We start from the raw sequence: 21,431 nt of genomic DNA, 5'->3' as shown, positions 1-21,431 counted from the left end.
TGTGGAAGAAATTTTCTAATTTGCACCAGTTGTACCAAATTTGCACCAGTAAACAAAAAAAAGGATACAAATTATATACTTTTTTTTATTGTGACTTGCATTGCGACTTGTAAAAATAGTGTGTAACCTATCTAAAAAGCCTTTATTAACTCATGGCTATTTTAGTAGTTAATCACTTTTTTAATCAAGTTTAAACTCTGGATCTCTTAAAGAGCACCAGAACACATTTTCCCCATGATTTTTGGATTTTTCACATACGTGCATCACTTCATGCTAATTGTTTTGCTACTAAATGTTAATTCCTGCGGCCATAAAATCCAAAATGACTGGAGTCACTGAATAGTATTCTTCCTCATTGCATTATTATTATTGGATTATAAATGACACTAGAGAATAAAATAATTAAAAACTGGTTAAAGTTAAATGCTTGTTTTAAAATGTATCTGGCAACGCAGCAGCGAGTAGGAAAACAAGATGGCTTTCCCCGCAAAGCAGTAAGATGCTAACGTGCTAACTTATTGTGACAGTGACACCGTTTAGTTAACAAAGGACTGCTTCGTTTATTTAATGTTATCGCTATGGTTAAAGAAACTGTTAAGCTGCAGCAAATGTAATTTATAAACGTGGTCCGGAAATTAGTTAGTATTATTATGCTAGGTTAGCGTCATTCGTGCTAAGCTTGTTTGCTAACTTGACATTTTTAAGTTAATTTTTCCCCCTGGCGGTTTTTTTGTGTGTGAGTTTGCTAACGTCATATTTTTAAGTTATTTTTTGTTCCCCTGGCGTTTTTGTGTTTTATAGTTTAGCTCCTGTATGGTTGTGAAATGTCAACTTTATTTTATTTGGTACAGAGCATATAGTCACATCTGTTTTTTGTTTGCTTGTTTTAATGATTCAAGAATGTTTAAGAATGCTTATTGCTTTGATTGGCTGCCTTTAGATGCAATTGTTTATGAGAACAGTCTACACACACTTCTGTATTAGTCAACCATTCATTCATTTTCTATACCTGCTTACACCAGTCACAAGGGTCACATCCCAGCAGTCATAGGGCATTTTGTGGGGTACACCCTGGACGGGACGCCAGCCTATCGCAGGTCCATATATAGAAAGACAATATTCACACCTACGGTCAGTTTAAAGTTTCCAGTTCACCTTACATGCATGTCTTTAGAAGGGGGATGAAGCTGGAGCACCCCAAGGGAACCCATACAAACTCCACACAGAAAGGACCTGATGGGAAGCGATCCCACAACCTTATCGCTGTTAGGCAACCATGCTAATCACTAAGTCACTTTGCCACCCTTAGCCAACCAACTGACAATGAAAGAAAACAAAATGGAGGAAGTGATTATGATGACATTTCTGGCATTTTATCGTCAAGATTAATCAAGGAAAATATCAACACATTAATTGATTATGAAAATAATTTTTAGTTGTGGCTCCATTTAGTGCAAATGATAAGATTTACGCGGAGGGAGTGTGCCATGGGTGCTGCAATTAAACACTGATGCAGAGAAGCACAATGTCAGGGAAGATATAGTTCTCCTGGGCTTCAACATGCCTGAGCCTCAAAAGAATCACACACAATGTTTTAATTTGTAGCTTTTGGAATTGTACTGGCTAGAGCAATGTGCTTGATGCAGTTTTGTGTTTTCCTTACAATATGATTTTTACAAGCCAACACAACGATACATTACAGATGACTACTGGTGGGTAATCTCCCCACCTGGTATCAGAGCTGGAAGTTCTTTGAACTGAACAGCAACTCAGGATCCTCATAAAACCAAGTCTAGCAGAGTGTGGCGCACAATTTTAAGCCCACTATACTGTGAAATGGATGTAGAGCCGAAATGAAGAAATGTTCAGGTTTCTGTTTAAGGAATGCTTTATTTTCTCATTGTCCACAGATATGGGCTGCTCTTACCACAGAAGAAAGGGCTGATTAAAACAACAAACCTGCAAAAACCTTCTGTGTTTGCTGATGACTCGGACAATGAGGTGTGTGCATATTTGTAACTTTCATAACTAGCGCAGCATTGTGTGTATCTTGTCAATCACCAGTGCATAGGTCAGGATGATATGCAAAATATAGACATTTCTGTAAAAGATTTACAGTAATACTTGCCTAAACCAGATAAAAGCAAAAGTCAGTGCTTTTGAATGGTTTTCCATGTAATAAACACTGTATATACCAGATTTTATATAAGGGATTTTTGCTCACATTGGATAAAACATCCTGTCCATTCGCAATGCATTTTCATTAATAACCCCTCACATACACCGGACAGAACATTCTGAACGTGTCCAGTAACAGAGGTATGAAATGAGGTTCAGCACTGACACCCGCCAATTCGAGGACAGTGATATTTCCGTGATTAAAAGATTGGCTGTTTATTTTTTCAAACTCTGCTCAGACCCGGTGCCTAAACGAGGCAGGGCGTAATTCAAGGCCGGTGATTATTAACAAAATATTGCTTGTTGCCTGCACTGTAATGTGTTAAATTTCATACATATACCTGGGTGTGGCAAACCAAGGAGCTTTAAATCACAGCCTGTCTGTGGGGCTATGAACCTGGGCACCTGCTAAATGACAGACAGCAAAAGGCTGTGATTTTCTGGTGTCACTCCTTCCTCTCCTGTCATATTTTAAACATCTTTGCAGTGAGTACACTGATTTAATTTAGATCATGGATCAAATACTTTTGGCAGAAAAGTCTGCAAAATATGACCAGCTTTACAACATGGACCTGTTAAAAGATGCTCAAATGACCTGCAATTCATGGAGGAAACTGTACACCTTATAGTTGGTTTGGAGGTTGATGATTGTCTAAAGTATTGAGGGACAAATTAATCCAGAAAAAGCCACCGTTCCTTGTGGCAAATTGCATAGAAACGCAACGGAGAGCTCTAAAAGATTAACATGCATGTCAACTTCATTGCACGGCCACAGAATTACAGAGCTACAGAAGCATAAATCAGGCTTTATGATTTTAAGGTACCACTCCACAGCAGACTTAGAAAAAAGGGTGACTTGTCCAAATGTAATCTTTTTATTGCACATAATGTATGGCGCTTATTTAAAGCAGGCATTTATCTTCTTTCAGATGAAGTTTGACCCAGTCATTAAATGAGGCAAGTCCTGATTCAGAATTCCCCGTAGATTGTTCCTGACTGTAACTAATGCGTTACATGCGTATAATGGATTTTGTCCGTTTTATACATATAACGGATTTCGATTATAATGGACAAAATTTGCTGGTCCACCTGAATCCCTTATATGGGAGTTTTACTGTATTTTCATGTTTTTAGTGGCAGCATGTCACCAAATCCACTGAAGTCATTTTATGTTCCACAGTCTCCATTTGGGGAAGTTCTGCAAAGAGAATCCCTCAAAAAGAGAACAATGAAGCAGGTAGGAGATGGAAAACACTTTGTGACATCAATCCATTTCATATGTTGGTGTTATTTTTTGAAAGCTACTGTTTGAATTTCTCTGCTTTTTGTCTTTCTGTCTGTTTGTGGGTGTAAAGACTCAACTGGAGATGCAGAAAGCCCTCGAACAGGACAGCACTGTGTATGACTATGATGCTGTCTATGATGACATCGTAAAACAGAGACATGAGAGCAACAGGAAAGTCCTGGGAGGAGCTGAGAAAAAGGTAACCTCGTATATGTTGCGCTTGTGTTAACAGTTTGATTTCTGATTCTGCAAATGTGGAAAAGCTCATCTCTTTAAATGTGTCAGCCTTACAGGCCTTTCCCAAAGCTGAGTCTAACATCTCAAAATGAGAAAGAATGTGCTCTCCACCTCACCTGTTATGAGCTAACCTGTTTATTTATTTTTCATTTTAAAACCCCTTGTTTTTTGTATCTTGGGCTGTATTCCAGCAACTTGGAATCATAAAAGCAGTGGCTGCAGTAATTTCACGTCACTGTTAGACAATGTCATCTCATTGGCTACCATCCATTGTGGTGAGAAAAACACAAATTTAAACCTCTCTCAGAAATGTGTTTTCCTGTATGTTACAGTCGAAATACATCCCTCACTTGATGAAAGCAGCAGAGGACCGAAAAAAAGAACAAGAACGAAGAGATGACCGCAAAATTCAGAAGGAAAGGGAGGCAGAGGGAGAGAAATTTGCAGATAAGGAGGCTTACGTCACTTCTGCCTACAAACAGAAACTGCAGGAGCGGATGGAGGCAGAGGAGAGGGAGAGACGAGAGGCGGCGCTTGAAGGTCAGTTATTTTACATTAGTGGTCATGGAACTTTTCTAAGATGAGCAAAGATCTGTCATTTGGACAGCAGCAGAATCAGTTTCCACAGAGGAAGTCATCAAATATTTTCTGAACCCGCTTATTCCAGTTAAGCCTCACAGGGCTGGAACCTATCCCAGCAGTAACTGGGCGAGAGGCAGGGAATACCATGGACAGGCCACCCCTCTACCAGCCTGTCCCAGGGCCACATGTAGACAGACAAAATACACATTCACACCCCTGTCACTGTAAAGATTCCAATTCACCTAACTTGCATGTCTTCAGAAGTGGGAGGAAGCTGGGGGAATCCATGCAGACATGGGGAGAACATGCAAACTCTACACAGAAAGGACAAAGTGGGAAGCGATCACAACCTTCTTGTTATGAGGCAACAGTGTTAACCACTCATTCACCATGCTCCCATGCTGGAAGTAAGGAGGTAATCAATGTAGCAGCAGAAGCTAGAACTTTATATAGCGGCACACAGAGTAAAGTCTTTTAATCGACTTGTTGCGTCTTTTCAGCCGGATTCATCATCACAGCCTATCAAACTTTTTTCCACATAAGTCACCCTTGTTTTGGAAGACGACGTCTGGAAATACTTTAATTTCGCTGAAATTGCTTGTGATTAAACACCGTGTTTTTAAAGAAGGGCGTCAGTGTTTGTCTGCTCCGGGTGCATTTCTCAGTTTGAGCTGGAGGAAGCTGCTGCTTTGTCCCGCCACCAACAAGAAGAAAAAATAACTTATTTTAAAAGCAGTCTTTTCTGCAATTATATTAGTGTCACAACGGTCCCAGTGTTCATCAGATGCATTCTTTGTCTCTTCAGCGTTCACATCTACCTTTTTATAAAAACCCTTTTGTGATTTGTGTCCTAGGGTTTAAGGTAAAACAAGGTGGAGACAGCTAAAAAAAAAAAATCAACAGGAAAATTTTTTTGAAAATGAGGTACCAAATACAGCATTTTGAGCACAATTTTAAGGATGAGTAGAGCAAATAATCCATATTTATTTTATACATTTACACAGTGAAAGTCATGGTAGCAGGAAAAAAATTGTACTCATTTCCATTACAACTTTTCATTCATGACAGAAGTCAAGCCACAGTGAGGACAAAATTACGCAACATTTAAAACTGCACTGCAATTCATGGTTAATTTATTGAGCAATATTCAATTAAACTTATTTGAACTGATATTCAATAGCAGAATAAATCTGTCACTCATTGCTGTGTAGATCCAAAACAATGAGGTTCTAGATGTTGAGAGGTAAAATAATCCATTTTAAAAATTGCATGTCAGTGCTGCTTTAACATGTATAAGTAACAATGAAACAGCTTGAATTGAACTAAGCTGTTATTGAGCCACTGCAACACCTAAACCACTTGGGTCAGAATTGAACTGTTTCATTGTCATTTTAAGTAATTCAGTCATTTCCAGGTTGCTCACAGTAAAATCCAGACACTTTAAGCGAGTGGGTGATCAGCTTTTTAAGCATTGTCAACACGTGAAAAACACATGATCGTGTTTAAGCAAAAACCTAGAATCAATGGGACAACCATCACTTCATGTACACAATAAATTCAGGAAATAATAGTGGGAACCATGAAGAAGGTTGGTGTTCAAAGACTACTTATGCCCCTTTTTTTTTGTGCATATGGGGTTTTGTCTGGAGGACCAGCCAGCATAAATGTGCCAAATCAAAGTGAAGATCCACATCGGGTCTGCTGTGGTGACTCAATGGGAGCAGCTAAAACAGTCACACAGAGAAGATCAAATTCAGAATAATGTCTTTTACCTGCCTGGGCATTTTGATTGTAAAAGTAACATGTCACGTTAATGCTCTGAAATTAGTTTCATAGTTGGAGACGCTGAGTCTCAGTCAGAAAGGTGTCAGTCAGGTGATTGCTGTGCTTCAATTAGGGATGGACACTCCAATCATTTACTCATCTGATACTAAAATATTTACACTTCATTGAGTTTTAGTAATGACCTGGATTAGGGTTAACAGACGATTAGTATCATACTTCTTTTAATGAAGCATGATGCTCTCATGACAAATCAAGTGGAATCCTATGCAGTAATTAGACATGTTGGGTGTGTTCACAATGTATGTACACTCTGCTTGTTTAGACAAGAAAATTAAGTTGGAAACAACCATTAAATGTAATGAAAGTAACCACACATGGAAAAAATACAGAACGTCACTGTACTGCTTCACCTCATAGAGTCACAGCATGAGAGATAAGTCAATTTGGAATGTGATAAAGATCAATGAATGACATGTAGACAAACTTATGTTTTTTTTTTTCAGATTACAGGACAGGATGAAGACTTTGTGGAATCCAAAATTTGATGAATACTTATGTGATTTTGTTTTTATGCAGCTGCTTTGGACGTTAAGAAACAGAGAGATCTGAGCGGCTTTTACAGACACCTGCTAAATCAGACTGTAGGCGAAGAAGCAATACCAGATCGGACAGCAAACAAGTCAGTAATGCATCCACATTTATCCCTCACTCATAAAACACACACCTATCTTCAACCACTTACTCCAGTTAAGGGTCACGGTGGTGCTGGAACTATCCCAGCAGTCACAGGGCATGAGAGGGGGTACACCCCAGACAGGACGCCAGTTTGTCACAGGGTCACATAGACAAACACGTTCACATCTGCACACACACTTATGGACAATTTAAAGTTTCCAATTCACCTAACCTGCATGTCTTTGGATGTGGGAGGAAGCTGGAGCACCCACGCAAACACGAGGACAGCATGCAAACTCCACACAGAAAGGCCACAGGTGGGAATCGATCCCATGACCTTCTTGCTGTGAGGCTACAGTGCTAACCACTAAGCTACCATGCTGCTCCATAAAAAAGGAACATGCTTTAAAAAAAAAAAAAAAAACCCTATTGGGATAATGTGACTGATTGTGTCTCCTCCTGTTTTCACAGAACCCAGGATTCAACCATTTCAAAACCCACAGAGAGGACATCACCTGTTCTCTCACCTGCAGCCCGTGACAACGTAGCTAGTTCAGGAAGTGACAGTGAAGAAGCGCCTGAGCAAAAGTGTGAGTTTAGCAAGCCTGGAGGAGGCTCCGCCCACAGCAAACGGCAATACAGACAGCGGTCACCTTCATCGAGCAGTGAAGACGGTGACAAAAGGAGGGAGAGAGACAGGAAAAGCCACAAAGATCGTGAGAGAGACAGAGTGAGGGACCGAAGGAGAGACAGGGAAAGGGATGAGAGGCATGGGGGAAGAAGAGATGACAGGGACAGAAGGAAAGACAGAGGAAGAGAGGACAAGCATAAAAAGAGGGAGAGGAGTTCCAAAGAGAGAGAGAGGGACAAGGATGGGGAAAGAGAGAAGAGGAGGAATTCAGAGGAAGAAAAGCGTAAAGATAAAGGTCAGGTTGAAGAGAAGAGATTAAAGGACAAGGAGAAGGAAAAGGCAACACAGAATGAAGAAAATCACACAGAAAAGGAAGGAGGCAGAAAGAAAACAAAGGAGAAAGGAGGTGTAGAGAGAACAGTAGCAGAGAACATAACTAAGTTTGCCAAGCGGAGCACGGATCAGACTGTGACTTCAGCCAGAGATCGATACCTTGCCCGGCAAATGGCCCGCTCTTCCTCTAAGAGCTACATCGAAAAGGAGGAGGACTGAGACCCAAACAAACCACACAAGTCTCCAAAAAGCACACAGGTTTTAAGAGGAACCCTAGTGTTTTTTCATCTTCGTCTTTTATTTTTTGTTTTTAGATGTTTTTGGGTACATTTCATTCGGGACAAAGAGTTTTAATCAGTCCACTATATACAGCGAAAGCAAAAACCCTCAAAGTAAACCACTTCTGGTTGTCATTGATTTGGCGAAAATGTCATTTGAAGTGCCTGTTAGCATGTTTATCTCAGTAAGTGTAAATAAACTTCAGAATGACTGATTATACAGTCAGGGCCTGATTTACTAAAGGTATGCTTGTGTAAAAATGTGCACAAGCATCATTGCACGCACAAATACACCTGCATGCTGATTTACTAACTGCACAGAGTTGCATCTGTCAAATGTGTGAAATGGACCGTATTGTCAACTTAGCACGTCTGCCGTCATGAATATGCACTTTGGGGTTAATCCACCCAAGTGCAGAAAATTAAGACACAGCGCTTCACTTTTTCCACATTTTGTTGTATTACAGCCTCATTCCAAAATGGATGAAATTCATTTTTGTTCCTCAAAATTTTTAGATTTTTGCAAATTTAAAAAAAAAATAAAAATTTTGAGTTGTGCTCATGCGACAGACTGTCCTCCTACAGGCTGCACCCCACCTCATGTCCTATGACTGCTGGGATAGACTCCAGCACCTTCCAGAAGGACAACAATCTCTTTAGTAATCCATCAATGAGGCCTGTATGGTAGAGTGGCCACACAAGAAGCCATTCCTAAGTAAAAGGTACATGGCAGCCCACCTGGAGTTTGCCAAAATGCACCTGAGGTACTCTCAGACCATAAGAAACAAAGTTCTCTGCTCTAATGAGACACAGATTGAACTCTTTAGGGTGAACGCCAGGTATCATCCCTACAGTGAAGCGTGGTGGCAGCATCATGCTGTGGGGATGGTTTTTTGTCATTATGGGGTGTTGCGAGTAAATTTTTGAAGAGGGAGGAATTAATTTTCTACTTTTTGGAATAAGGCTGTAATACAAAATGTGAAACAAGTGAAGCACTGCATACGTTGCAGATGCACTCTAAACATGCACACAATTATGTTCATATGGATTCTCTGCATCCTACCAAACCATAGTGGTAGTGGTGACAAGAAGCAGTTTTAGGACATTGGCTCACTCCTACTGTTATGTAGCTGGTTAGCCTGTGATGGTGTCAAAAGTTGTAACTTAATACTGGACAGATTAAAATTGTTTTGTCCTGAAGGAAATGAACAGAAAAACATCTTTAAACTGGAACTGTGCTCAGATAGTGCATGGACCTCTGCCAACATAATTACTTTTGACGTCAAACTATGAAATAAATGTTGACTGGAACTTCAAAATGGCAAAATTCAAGTTAGATCAAATGTTTGAGTTCTGGCATGAAGCCAACAATATCCAGCAAGTGGGTCCATTTAAAAATCAGAACGGCAAAATTCAAGTTGGATGAAACATTTTCTGAAAGGTTTTGGTGTGATGCCAACAATCTCCCGCAAGTGGTTTTACTTGAAGATTTCAAGTCATTATTGACCAAAATGGCACTTCCAGAATGGTGAAATTCAAGTTGGATCTTAATTGATTATGCATTTTTCATGTTTTGTTTAACCTTGAAATTTGAACTGTGACCATAAAATGTTAACTGTGTTCTAGGACCAATATGCCACTTCCATGCATCAGATTTAAATACAGAATACTAATTTTTCTGGTCAACTTTGACCTTGACTGAACGTTTGAAGACCAAGGTCAATCATAAAGAATCTCCCTAAGATGAACAATGAGCCTAATTGGACGTTTCTGTGGTGGGTCATTAAGTTATGGCTGATTATATGATTTTAACAGTTTAATGGAAACTGGCAAGTGATTTGTAAATGAGTGAGTTTTTATCATATCCAGTAATTAATGTGGACATGAAGACATTCAATTGGAATGGATGGGGACTTTGTTGTATGTAGTAATTATTAAAGAAGACTGTCTTCTGTTATTTGTCATGTAGTTCAGAACTAGTGATTCAGAAGTCACTTAAAATGATTGACAATGCAGGGAAATTTTGCAGAGCTTATGTGCAAATCTGATTTAATGGGTGACCTCTTTCAGTTGTTGACATTTGGAGGTTTTCCCATTGTCTTTCTGAATCAGTAACATGTCACTCATTGCCATTTGAATTTAAGCTTTAAATTCAGTCTGACTGCAATATGCTCTTAACTCAGTCTAAAGTGCAATCATTTCATACCCCCAAAGGACTAAATTCTACTTACCTACTGTATGTGTTGTACAATGTAAATATGACATGCTAAAATACCCTTGGCCATATGAGCATGTAATCAATGAAAGTGTGTCGAAAGAATATGACCTTGTAACCCCTTAGTATAGGTCAAGGTTAGCCATCTTTGAATTTGTCTGGTCTGTGTCTCAAGAATGCTCCCTGTAAATTTGAAGACCCTGGCAATAATAGGACTGGACTTGTGCTGAGCACAGACAGATGGATGGACGCAAGGTCTTCGCAATACCCAATGCCCATGTTTTGGCCTTGGCTAAAAATGGACATTTGTCAGTTAGTCCCATGTCCTGTCATGGTAACAGTTCAGGATATACAGTGTAAAACCTGTTTTGACTGAATTTGATTTTATACAAGTTAGTACAGTGTGATGGAAACCACCGACTTTCCACAAGTTTCACTTCTTATTGACCGCAAATAGAAACTGCACCAACCAAGAAAACCTAGAACTAGATTTTTGCAGGAACTCAAATAGCCGTTCTCTAGTGGATACCAAGCAAATGTAAAAAGTAAGTCCCTTCGGCCGCTCCCTTATTTGCACTCCTGGTCACCACAGCAAATCCAAGGTGGATCTGCATGTTGAATTGGCACAGGTTTTACGCTGGATGCCATTCCTGATGCAACTCCACATTACATGGAGAAATGTGGCAGGGGTGGGATTTGAACCCGGAACCTTCTGCACTGAAACCAAGCACATTAACCACTTGGCCACGAAGCCAATGTATGACTATAAAATATAAGTACTCAAATGGGACAAATTTTTGCTTGCATTAATTTACCATGCATAGAAGAGTCTGTCTTGTGCTCGAGTTACCAGTTCATATAAATCTATTTCATCATACCCTCCCAACCCAACAAAAACCTTCAAAGGACTTCTGCAAGACAACCTTTTATTTTCAAACAGCTCAGCATTCATACAAATAACTTCTATAATTACAAGACATTTGTCTGAAGACTGTCAACACATCTAATTTAAACACTCCCAAGTGGAATTCAGCTGTTTCCATCCCCAAAATGGTAAATCATTAACCATCTTACTGAGCATTTCCAAGTGATCCGTCCCGGAAGAAACAGACAACTTTAGCCAGAAGACGATCTGTAAGCCATGGTATGGCACTTCTCTATATAGAAGTGTTGACTCAGTCACATAGGATTTTGACCACACAAACTTTTACCTTGGATAATTTAATATAGTATAAGCTAGTTTATGTATATATTTGATCTTTTTCTTCAAATCAAGTGCCACTTTTTCATCTGACGCCAAAAATGCCATGGTAGTTCCATGCTTCACCGAAGAATGAAGACTGGTGCTTTCAGCAACAACGCTGCAGAGTTCTGTCAAAAAGGTGTCGGGCAACAGAGGTCTCACCATGTAAACTGTTGAGCACTGACCGAGCACATCCCGGTCACCTGAACATCTGTTGGAGAAATAGAAATAGAGTGTCAGCAAACTTTTTTTTTTTTAAGCATACAACGCATTGCTGCGGAGTAACGTTCAGAAAACCAAGCATCACCACTGAACAATCTGCCGGTAATTCCAGCTATTTCAGTTTAGGTTTCATCACAACAGTGCAGCTTTTTAAACAAGGATCAGACCAAAATCATCCTGACAGGTTATTAAAGTAGAACCCAGGTTGAAAATAATTCCAGCATTTTCCTTTAATGTGTTTTGCAAAGCTTTGCAGATGCAAAACCCTCAAGGAAACTGTCATATCAATACATTTTTACAGTAATGAAAGTGAGCAATGGGGGGTGGGTGGGGACCTAAAAATTTTTTTGTCAAGTCCCTGACTGGGGATCCCCTCCAAGAAAAAAAAAAAAAATTGAAGTCTCAGATGCATTCTGGTGTGTTTTCAGGTCTATTTACCCACCTCAAAATTTAAATTTTTGTTTGTCAGGTCAATCTTTCCACCCCAAGGAAACTGTCTTCACACAACTCATATTGTGATGATACCATATTGGCAAGATGACAAAACTACAATACACTCACTCTCAATGGATTAGAATAGTGTCATTACTATTTGATAAGACCACATAGTGACATTGGACTGTTCCTGTTCTCTTTGTACATTTATCTAAAAATCTGACTTCAGCATTTTGTGCTTTTATAAAAACTGATGTCTTAAAATAAACAAAATTTGAGAGAAGTAAAGCTGCATCTACTGGTTCATTAACTCACCAATATCACTTTAAGTTTGCAGGAACAATTTGGGTTCAAATTACATTACTGGGATACTCGCAACTTTGTATTATGCAAAACGGCGCACAAATGCTCACATCAATATCTGATTTCTATGAGCATGTTAAATATGTATCATTTTCCTCTACATGAATATGTCACCCATGTAACAAAAGAAACCATAAAATGCAGATTTAGCAGGCAAACATCACATTTGCATGGAGACAGTTTGAAGTAAATTCATCCCAAAAAAACATTTGATTTGTGTGAAATAACTAATATCAACAGACAAATTCCATCAAAAACATAAGTTCAAAGACTTGCTGATTTAGTGCAACACGACGCAAAATCTTTAAAATCTGTTAACAGCACCTCTCATTCGCTGCTGTGTGGACAAGCGGCGGCACATTATCTTTCAGTCTCAGACCAGGAAATGAAGAGGTTGAGACATATACTCAACAAAAATATAAACGCAACACTTTTGGTTTTGCTCCCATTTTGTATGAGATGAACTCAAAGATCTAAAACTTTTTCCACATACACAATATCACCATTTCCCTCAAATATTGTTCACAAACCAGTTGAAATCTGTGATAGTGAGCACTTCTCCTTTGCTGAGATAATCCATCCCACCTCACAGGTGTGCCATACCAAGATGCTGATTAGACACCATGATTAGTGCACAGGTGTGCCTTAGACTGTCCACAATAAAAGGCCACTCTGAAAGGTGCAGTTTTGTTTTACTGGGGGGGGATACCAGCAGTATCTGGTGGGACCACCATTTGCCTCATGCAGTGCAACACATCTCCTTCGCATCATCCGTGAAGAGAACACCTCTCCAACGTGCCAAACGCCAGCGAATGTGAGCATTTGCCCACTCAAGTCGGTTACGACAACGAACTGGAGTCAGGTCGAGACCCCGATGAGGACGACGAGCATGCAGATGAGCTTCCCTGAGACGGTTTCTGACAGTTTGTGCAGAAATTCTTTGGTTATGCAAACCGATTGTTCCAGCAGCTGTCCGAGTGGCTGGTCTCAGACGATCTTGGAGGTGAACATGCTGGATGTGGAGGTCCTGGGCTGGTGTGGTTACACGTGGTCTGCGGTTGTGAGGCTGGTTGGATGTACTGCCAAATTCTCTGAAACGCCTTTGGAGACAGCTTATGGTAGAGACATGAACATTCAATACACGAGCAACAGCTCTGGTTGACATTCCTGCTGTCAGCATGCCAATTGCACGCTCCCTCAAATCTTGCAACATCTGTGGCATTGTGCTGTGTGATAAAACTGCATCTTTCAGAGTGGCCTTTTATTGTGGGCACTCTAAGGCACACATGTGCACTAATCATGGTGTCTAATCAGCATCTTGGTATGGCACACCTGTGAGGTGGGATGGATTATCTCAGCAAAGGAGAAGTGCTCACTATCACAGATTTCAACTGGTTTGTGAACAATATTTGAGGGAAATGGTGATATTGTGTATGTGGAAAAAGTTTTAGATCTTTGAGTTCATCTCATACAAAATGGGAGCAAAACCAAAAGTGTTGCGTTTATATTTTTGTTGAGTGTAATATCCATTGTGATGTCTGACATTTACAAACCATTTTACAAATACAAACGTGAAGACAGACCACAGACAATCTGACACAGGCAAGGAAAAAAAATAAATCACCCTTTTGCAAACCAACATGCTGCATTACCGCCACCAACTGTTTAGTTATGGAGCATTAATGGATTCTGACATACTGTCAAAAATAACCCAGACATGTTAGCCATGTAAGTAAAGACCCAGAAAACTTCCATCACTGTTCTGCCTACTGATTCATTGTGCTACAACCTACAATGACTTAAGAATTTATCACCCGCGCTCCCAACAGTCGTCATTCAGGTTCTACAAGAAGGTTTTGATCAAGTAGCACTGATGACAATATAAGCTGTCAACCAACTGTCAAAACTAGTCTTGCGTAGTCTGATCCTGGCATTGAAGACCACATGTTACAATAACTAAACTCATAAGAACAGCAGCTGCAAGTTACCTGTATAAAGTCCTCAACAGCAGACATCAAAACAGACTGATGACCGAGTCAAACCTGTAATTAAATGGGTGAAAATGAAATATTAGGTACAGCTTCAAAATCAAATTCTACAAACTGAAACTAAAGACCAACAAAACTATTACAGAACTTGTCAAATCTGAAGGCACTTCCTACAGTCTTGGCCAAAATTATTAATACTCATTTTGAAGTACACACACCAGATTATCTTCAGAAATAAATTCAAATGAATCAGTTTAGTATCATCGGAACATTCAACAAAATCTCACATACTAGGTCACGACTGCAAAAAAGGCAGCACGCTGTACAAGTTGTAAGCACGCTTGCTTTCAAAAGAGAAGGCTTCAGATTCAAGGCCACCTGTGTCTGTACATCTGGGGTTACATGGCGAAGGGAAACTGGTATAAAACCAGTCAAGTTAACATGTGGATCCACACCAAACCTGCTGCACTGACTTCAAGAAGCCCAACAAAAGCCCCATTTCCGTTGCGAAAAGACCCTTGTGTTATGTTAGTTGGTGTATTATGCGGCTGAAATTTCATATTAGTTGCTCCTTAACAAAGGCTAATGTTTTCCACATAATTTGAGCTGTTAGTAAATTTCCTGTCTCACACTAGTTCAGAGAAAGTGTACAATAGAGCCAAAGTAAAATATGAGTTGGCTGATATGAGGCTTTTACAAACATCTATATTGCTGTAACTTTTGCCGTTATGAAAACTACCAAACAATGCAGATAACACCTTGGCTGTTGGAAGTGTATCATTACATAGTCTGTCCAACAGAGGGAACTCTAACAGCACCCCCCCCCCCCCCCCCAAACCTAAATCACTCCTTGATCACATTAGCTACCATAGAGGGAGCCAAAGCAATCATCTGCCACTGGTGTTCATTGTGGCCATTTTACAGCGACACAAGACAACTTGCCGCTATACTGCCACATGGGGCTTAAATGGGCAAGAAGTCTATTTTATGGCAATGCTGAACTATGCACAATGGCAATTACCAATCCAAATGAAGGTAACTAGACGGCAGCATGATACACGTTTAATGGCTGCTCTAACAAAAATGTCAAATATGCTCCCAGACAGCTGTATAAATCTGATGTTTGGCTTTTTCTCTGAGGTCTACTTGTCCTCCACTCAAATGATAAGTGAATAGGTGACCTCCAGCAACCCCATCCTGAATTATATTTTTTAGACACATTTTCACTTGTCCCCGCCTTCTTAATAATGTCTGTAAGGGTTGTGTTGCAATGTCACTTTCATGTGAAGGCAGAAGCCAGTGTGCAAGTTTGAAATTACTGATTTGGTGTTAAGGTATACCGCTGCTCTAATGTGAAGGGCTTCTTCCTTGAACAAAGACTTAAAATAACTTACAGTAGGTGAGGGGACCTGTAGCAGCAGATGCCCAGTAAGAAGAGTTGCACTCTTTCCAGAGGATGCCATCATATCAGCTCATCCTTCAGAAAGAACAAAGGTCAGGTCAAAAAAGTAGCCATGATCCTGTTCCTTTGCACCATGCCATCAGTCACTGCATACTCAGAATTCTACAATTCACCACTGAACAATCTGCCGGTAATTCCAGCTATTTCAGTTTGGGTTTCATCACAACAGAAACAACTTTCCATTCTTAGACTAAATGGTGTCATTGTACCTGTGTAAACTAAGTCTTCAGTCGAGCTTTAGTCCACAGCAGCATTCACCTGTAGCAGAACACAAACGGAAAATGTTAATGTGCCGAAAGGGGATAGCAAGTCAAAAGCTAGGATTTTAAAGACTCAGAAATGTGGATCAACCATCATCAGTTGTCGCATCTGACGGCACTTCCTACTCCAAATTTTCATCATTGCACAAAATCCACCTGTGCACACTTTCAATTATAGCATAACTGACCTGTCAGCCAAACACCAGGTCTCCACTGGTAACTTCATGGCATCACACCTTATTTTGTTGTCCAGTCTGCCACTTCCTTTTCTTTGGGGCCACCACAGCAGATGCAGCCAGATATGCATTGGTATTTGCCACATGTTTTATGCCAGATGCCCTTCCTGATGCAACTTCAGTTACACCCAGAGAAACACACAGAGGACCTGGTGTTGCGACAAGGTATCACATCCAGGTACTAACCAGGCCCCACACTGCTTAGCTTCTGTGATCTGACAGAATCAGTCTTACAGAGCAGACTGTCATGGGATTACATTTTACATCATCTGAAAAAGAATATGAGAGATTAACAATTCAATCAGAGGTAATAGGAAAACAAAAGCAAATCACTTTCAATCACAATCTTGACAAAGCAACATCTGTCACAGATAAACAAAAACATCAAAGTTTGTGTTGACAGCATGTACCAGTTTTTGCCCCACTAACTATGAGACAATCCAGCAGTCCTGCAGACTCAGAACAGTGAGAAAGAAACGTCGTCAGTTGTCGCATCAGACGGCACTTCCTATTCACACTTTTCATCATGGCTACAGCAGCACAAATGCCAGACACGCAAAATCTTAGGTATAGTGTAGGCACATTTGTCTTGAAAGAAAATTATTTTTTTTTTTGGTAAAAGCAAACTCACCTGATTCTGTTAGAATATGATTTAAACATAAAAATTGGGTGTCATTTTGGCTGCAATAAAATGCAAATTATTTTAAAAACATGCGATGTGATTTTTTTTTTTTTTTTAATTCTGCCTCTCAGTTGCAGTGTACCTATAACAAATTTTAAAGATCTCTCCATTCCTTGTAGGTGGGAAAATCTGCAAGATCAGTGGATCAAATACTTATTTGCCTCACTGTATATTAACCAACATGGCAGAGTCTTCATCTAACAAGTCAAAAACTGGATTTCAGATTTTGCGTTGTCAGATGAGCAGTACAACAGATTATCCAACTACTAGCGCATTGCCTGGGGGATCCACGGGCTCTAGATTGGGTAGTGTTTGTAAAGTAGATAGCTGTCATTTTTCAAGGTGATAAATTATGCAGTTTCTATGAGTTGGAATGGCGTGAGTCCAGTATGTTTTTAAAACCTTAGACTTCAACAGTTTTAAAACAAGAAACTCAACCCTTTCATATACTGTTACTTTATGTAATTACGTAATTTGATGAATCCACTGGTTTCCTTGTGTTACAAAACATATATTAAGATACTCTGCAATTATATCTTGTGTGTTAAAGATAATGCATTATTGCTAAATGGAGGACATTTTGGATGCCATCTTGGATTTTGGATCCTTAGAATATGAAGAAAAAAAATGGCAATTTTTTTTTAAAACCTTGTGATATCTTTCAAAATCAAGTGAGTTTTTGTTTTTTACCAAAAAACTCCACAAAATTACAAGTGATCCTACACTAGTACATCAAAATTGTGATTAAAAAGTAGCTTTGCTGCTCCCTCCCCTCCTTTCTTCCATAATAACAAAATAAGGGCCTGATGCACCTGGCCTAAAAATAAATATTAAAAAAATATTACCAATAACAGCCATTATTTAAATTTATCTTAACTATTTAACAGATGAAAAACTGCACTTTTGACAAAAGTTTATACTGTCCTTGATACCAAACATATATTTAATACAAATGTATGTTGTGATGGGAAGACCAATCCCCTGAATAATCAAGCTTATGATGGAAATACAACAAAGATCAAAGATAAAGTTTTACTATTTTATGGCTTGTTTATTGTTTGACAGTGTTATCGGGTTTTATAGAAATAATTGTTAAAAACGGAAGAGAGTACCACAATCTGAACGGCGAAACTAAATTAAAACTCACCAAAAATCAGGGTTTTTTTTCTCTCTATTCATTCTTCTTACTTCTCGCCACGTGCTCGAGGCGCCGAGAAGACGCGGTTTGCGGTTTAAAAACGTCACAAACTTGCAAAAGGAACATTTCAGCAAACACAAACTGCAAGTAAACTTTAAAAAAATTGCACATGGAACAGTCTGTACAAAAATCTAATTAGTACACAAAACAATTACAGCTCCACACCAAACAACTCCGTCGACACACGGAGACCAAAAGAAAGCGCGACGGAAACACAAACCTATTTAAAGCCTCAGCGTCGCCACAATATGACGTCACTTCTTTTTTTTTTTAATACATTTGTTTTAACGTTAAAAATGTCTAAACCCAGTCTGTTTTTCCTCATAATGACCGTTACTTGTTTTTTTACGACTCAAATAAACACAACAACATGATGTAATTTCCCCTTGGGATTAAAGGTATTCTGATCTGATTTATCATTAATTAGTTATTTTATACTTTACTTCACACTTTACTTACTTTACTTTACTTTACTTCTACTTACTTCTCTTATAACTACAAATAAAAAGAAACAACTTTATATGAATAGATGCAAATTATTAGAAAAATCCATAAAATCCAGAGTTAGTAAATCGTTATTTTAAATTAAAACAATGACAACTGACAAAGTTTAGCTATTCTGAGTTAGAATTCCAAGATTAAAATTTGAGTTTCTAAAGTATCTCTAAATGATTAAAGCACTGTTGCCTCACAGCGAGAAGGTCACGGGATTGATTCCCACCTGTGGCCTTTCTGTGTGGAGCTTGTGTGTTCTCCCCGTGTTTGCATGGGGTCTCTCCAGGTGGGCGATACCGGGAATTTTGGTATTGATCCGATACCAAGTAAATACAGGCCCAGTATCGCCGATATTGATACCGATACTTTTTCATATCTAAGCTTCATAGATCCAAAGGATCCAAAAGACCTAGGATAGAATTTCACCAAACGTACGTGACAACAAAATACTTTATTATCACAATCAACATTTTTGTTTAAAAAATATCACTCAACACAACTTAAAACAAAATCTCCTGAGGTAGAGGGCCGACAAACCACAATACAAGGCTGCGCTGCTCCGTGTTGTGTGACACAGCGCAGCACTGCTCTTATAGACAGAGAGTAGACTTTGATGAATTTGCATGCGCAGCAGTCAGTGCCTGCGGGGGAGGAAAAAAAAAAGCTTGAGTATCGATCTTTTTACACGAGGATCATTCAATATCAATACCAGTGTTGGTATTGATATTGAATGATCCAGTGTTGGTATTGATATTATTATATTAGGATCAATCAGCCCACCTCTACCAGGTGCTTCGGCTTCTTCCCACATCAAAAGACATGCAGGTTAGGTGGATTGGAACACACATGCATATGCATATATACATATACATACATACATACACATGCATGCAAAATAATTGCACACATATTGCACAGTTTTGTTTTAGAACAGGAAGACAAACTGATTTTTTTTTTTTTTTTTTTTTTTGCTTTCACTTTTGATGCTCTGTGTGCTTCTTACCCTGTGTGCTATTCAAAGCTGCTGGAACCTCAGTTTCCCTGAGGGAGTCTTCCCAAGGGATTAATAAAGTTCTATCTAATCTAATCTAATCTTTAGATGGCTGTATTTACAGTTTTATGCTGTTCAATAATCTGATTGCAGTTGGAATGAAACTGTAAGAGAACTGCGCAGACCTGCAGCCCAGGTTGGGGTTCCGTCTGGAGAGAGAAGAGGTTGTGACAGGGGTGTTCTGATTCCCTAAAGATTTTTTTTTTTTGCCCCAACGTAGAGTAAATATGCTCTATGTCTGGTGTTATTTGGCCAGATCCCCAATAGGTGGCAGCATGACCCCAAAAGTCCTCTCACCTGACCTCACCAGCCTCCTCGGGGACCTTTTTCATAAGGTGCTGCTGCTCTCATGCCAAAGACAGATGCCGCTTCTTAATACACTTTCGATGGTTCTTCCCCTGTAGAAGGTGGTGAGGACTGATGGACTGAAGTGGAGCTTTTTCAGTATCCTCAAAAGATGTAGGCATTGGTAGGCGTTTTTAATGAGGAAGAAAGTATGCAGGGACCAGGTCAGGCTATCAGTCCCGTGAACCCCCAGAGATTTGATGCTGCACAGCTTCCACCATATCTGAATATCAGCAATTCTGTCATCTTAGATGTGACTATAATGTCCAAAACATTTTGGGAAAGGATGAATGTTGGCTCCACCAACTGCTTCAACCTTAGAGATATAAAACACTCATAAAATCGATGGCCATTGTTGATAGTATGATTAGAGGAAGGGAGACTTCAAGGCCCGATCAATAGACGGGAGATTAAAGTCACCCAATAAAATAAGTTAATAGGATAATAATATACTTGCTAATCATCATATCAGTATCCATTTAGAAATGAGACTGACTGATAGAAATCAGAATTACTTATGTGATAAAATGCATTTTGTGTTTAATTAAGCTTTTTTGCTTATCACAAAGTCCTGGTGGCCACTGCTGCTTCTTACCTATTATAATTCATTCATTCATTCATTCATCTTCTACCACTTAGTCCAATTAAGGGTCGCGGGGGGCTGGAGCCTATCCCAGCAGTTATAGGGCGCAAGGTGGGGTACACCCAGGACAGGACGCCAGTCTGTCACAGGGCCACAAACAGACAAACAAACACAGACACACCCACACACACACCTAAGGACAATTTTAAAGATTCCAATCCACCTAACCCGCATGTCTTTGGATGTGGGAGGAAACCGGAGCACCCGGAGGAAACCCACGCAAACACGGGGAGAACATGCAAACTCCACACAGAAAGGCCATGGGAATTGAACCTACGACCTTCTCGCTGCGAGGCAACAGTGCTAACCACAATCCCACCGTGATGCCCTATTATAATTTATTCATTTCTTAAATTTAACAGATACAGTGGCGGCGCCAGGAAATTTTTGGGGTAAAAGTTGGAGGGGCTCCACAAAATGTCGTTGAAATGAACAATATATAGTAAATTGCTTTATAAATACCAAGGTATATGCTTTAGTCACCCGTGCTTCTCTAAAATGTGGTATCAATGCACACACACTTCACTTAGAATGATTGCCGAACAATGATATACAGCTTCTGTATATTCTGTGTTAGTGCGCGGCTGCGGCCGACGTGCTTGTTGAATT

General features: G+C 39.6%; 1 protein-coding gene, 1 long non-coding RNA gene and 4 other non-coding genes across 7 annotated transcripts in view; 1 reads left to right on the top strand and 5 right to left on the bottom strand.

Moving 5' to 3' along the window:
• The window catches only part of nsrp1 (nuclear speckle splicing regulatory protein 1), a 39,302-nt gene extending 30,998 nt beyond the window's left edge, over positions 1 to 8,304 (top strand). The window contains exons 1-7 of one of the 2 annotated variants that reach the window (XM_034178193.1): positions 460 to 494; positions 1,911 to 2,001; positions 3,359 to 3,415; positions 3,534 to 3,662; positions 4,033 to 4,240; positions 6,644 to 6,746; positions 7,214 to 8,304. In XM_034178193.1, coding sequence (XP_034034084.1) covers positions 475 to 494; positions 1,911 to 2,001; positions 3,359 to 3,415; positions 3,534 to 3,662; positions 4,033 to 4,240; positions 6,644 to 6,746; positions 7,214 to 7,925 — 1,320 coding nt within the window. In that variant the 5' untranslated portion in view covers positions 460 to 474 and the 3' untranslated portion in view covers positions 7,926 to 8,304. Of the gene's footprint in view, positions 1 to 459; positions 495 to 1,910; positions 2,002 to 3,358; positions 3,416 to 3,533; positions 3,663 to 4,032; positions 4,241 to 6,643; positions 6,747 to 7,213 lie in introns of those variants that run through there. The other variant, XM_034178194.1, reaches the window with a different exon arrangement.
• A 587-nt stretch (positions 8,305 to 8,891) lies between these two features.
• On the bottom strand, positions 8,892 to 18,471 carry LOC117517249. Its single transcript, XR_004562685.1, has 6 exons — positions 18,238 to 18,471; positions 16,361 to 16,677; positions 16,122 to 16,170; positions 15,845 to 15,927; positions 14,451 to 14,504; positions 8,892 to 11,653 (listed from the first exon to the last, which is right to left on the bottom strand). It is a non-coding gene; the product is annotated as an uncharacterized LOC117517249 (long non-coding RNA).
• LOC117518025 lies at positions 11,729 to 11,802 on the bottom strand. The gene has a single exon (XR_004562896.1). It is a non-coding gene; the product is annotated as a small nucleolar RNA SNORD65 (small nucleolar RNA).
• On the bottom strand, positions 16,005 to 16,078 carry LOC117518027. The gene has a single exon (XR_004562897.1). It is a non-coding gene; the product is annotated as a small nucleolar RNA SNORD65 (small nucleolar RNA).
• Positions 16,244 to 16,318, bottom strand: LOC117518023. Its single transcript, XR_004562894.1, has one exon. It is a non-coding gene; the product is annotated as a small nucleolar RNA SNORD49 (small nucleolar RNA).
• LOC117518022 lies at positions 16,869 to 16,940 on the bottom strand. Its single transcript, XR_004562893.1, has one exon. It is a non-coding gene; the product is annotated as a small nucleolar RNA SNORD49 (small nucleolar RNA).
• Positions 18,472 to 21,431: the final 2,960 nt, after the last annotated feature.

The sequence above is a fragment of the Thalassophryne amazonica genome, chromosome 9 (assembly GCF_902500255.1).
Source record: "Thalassophryne amazonica chromosome 9, fThaAma1.1, whole genome shotgun sequence".
NCBI classification, from domain to species: domain Eukaryota; kingdom Metazoa; phylum Chordata; class Actinopteri; order Batrachoidiformes; family Batrachoididae; genus Thalassophryne; species Thalassophryne amazonica.
The sequence above is the reverse complement of the archived record's forward strand: the minus strand, read 5'-3'. Positions and strand labels throughout refer to the sequence as shown.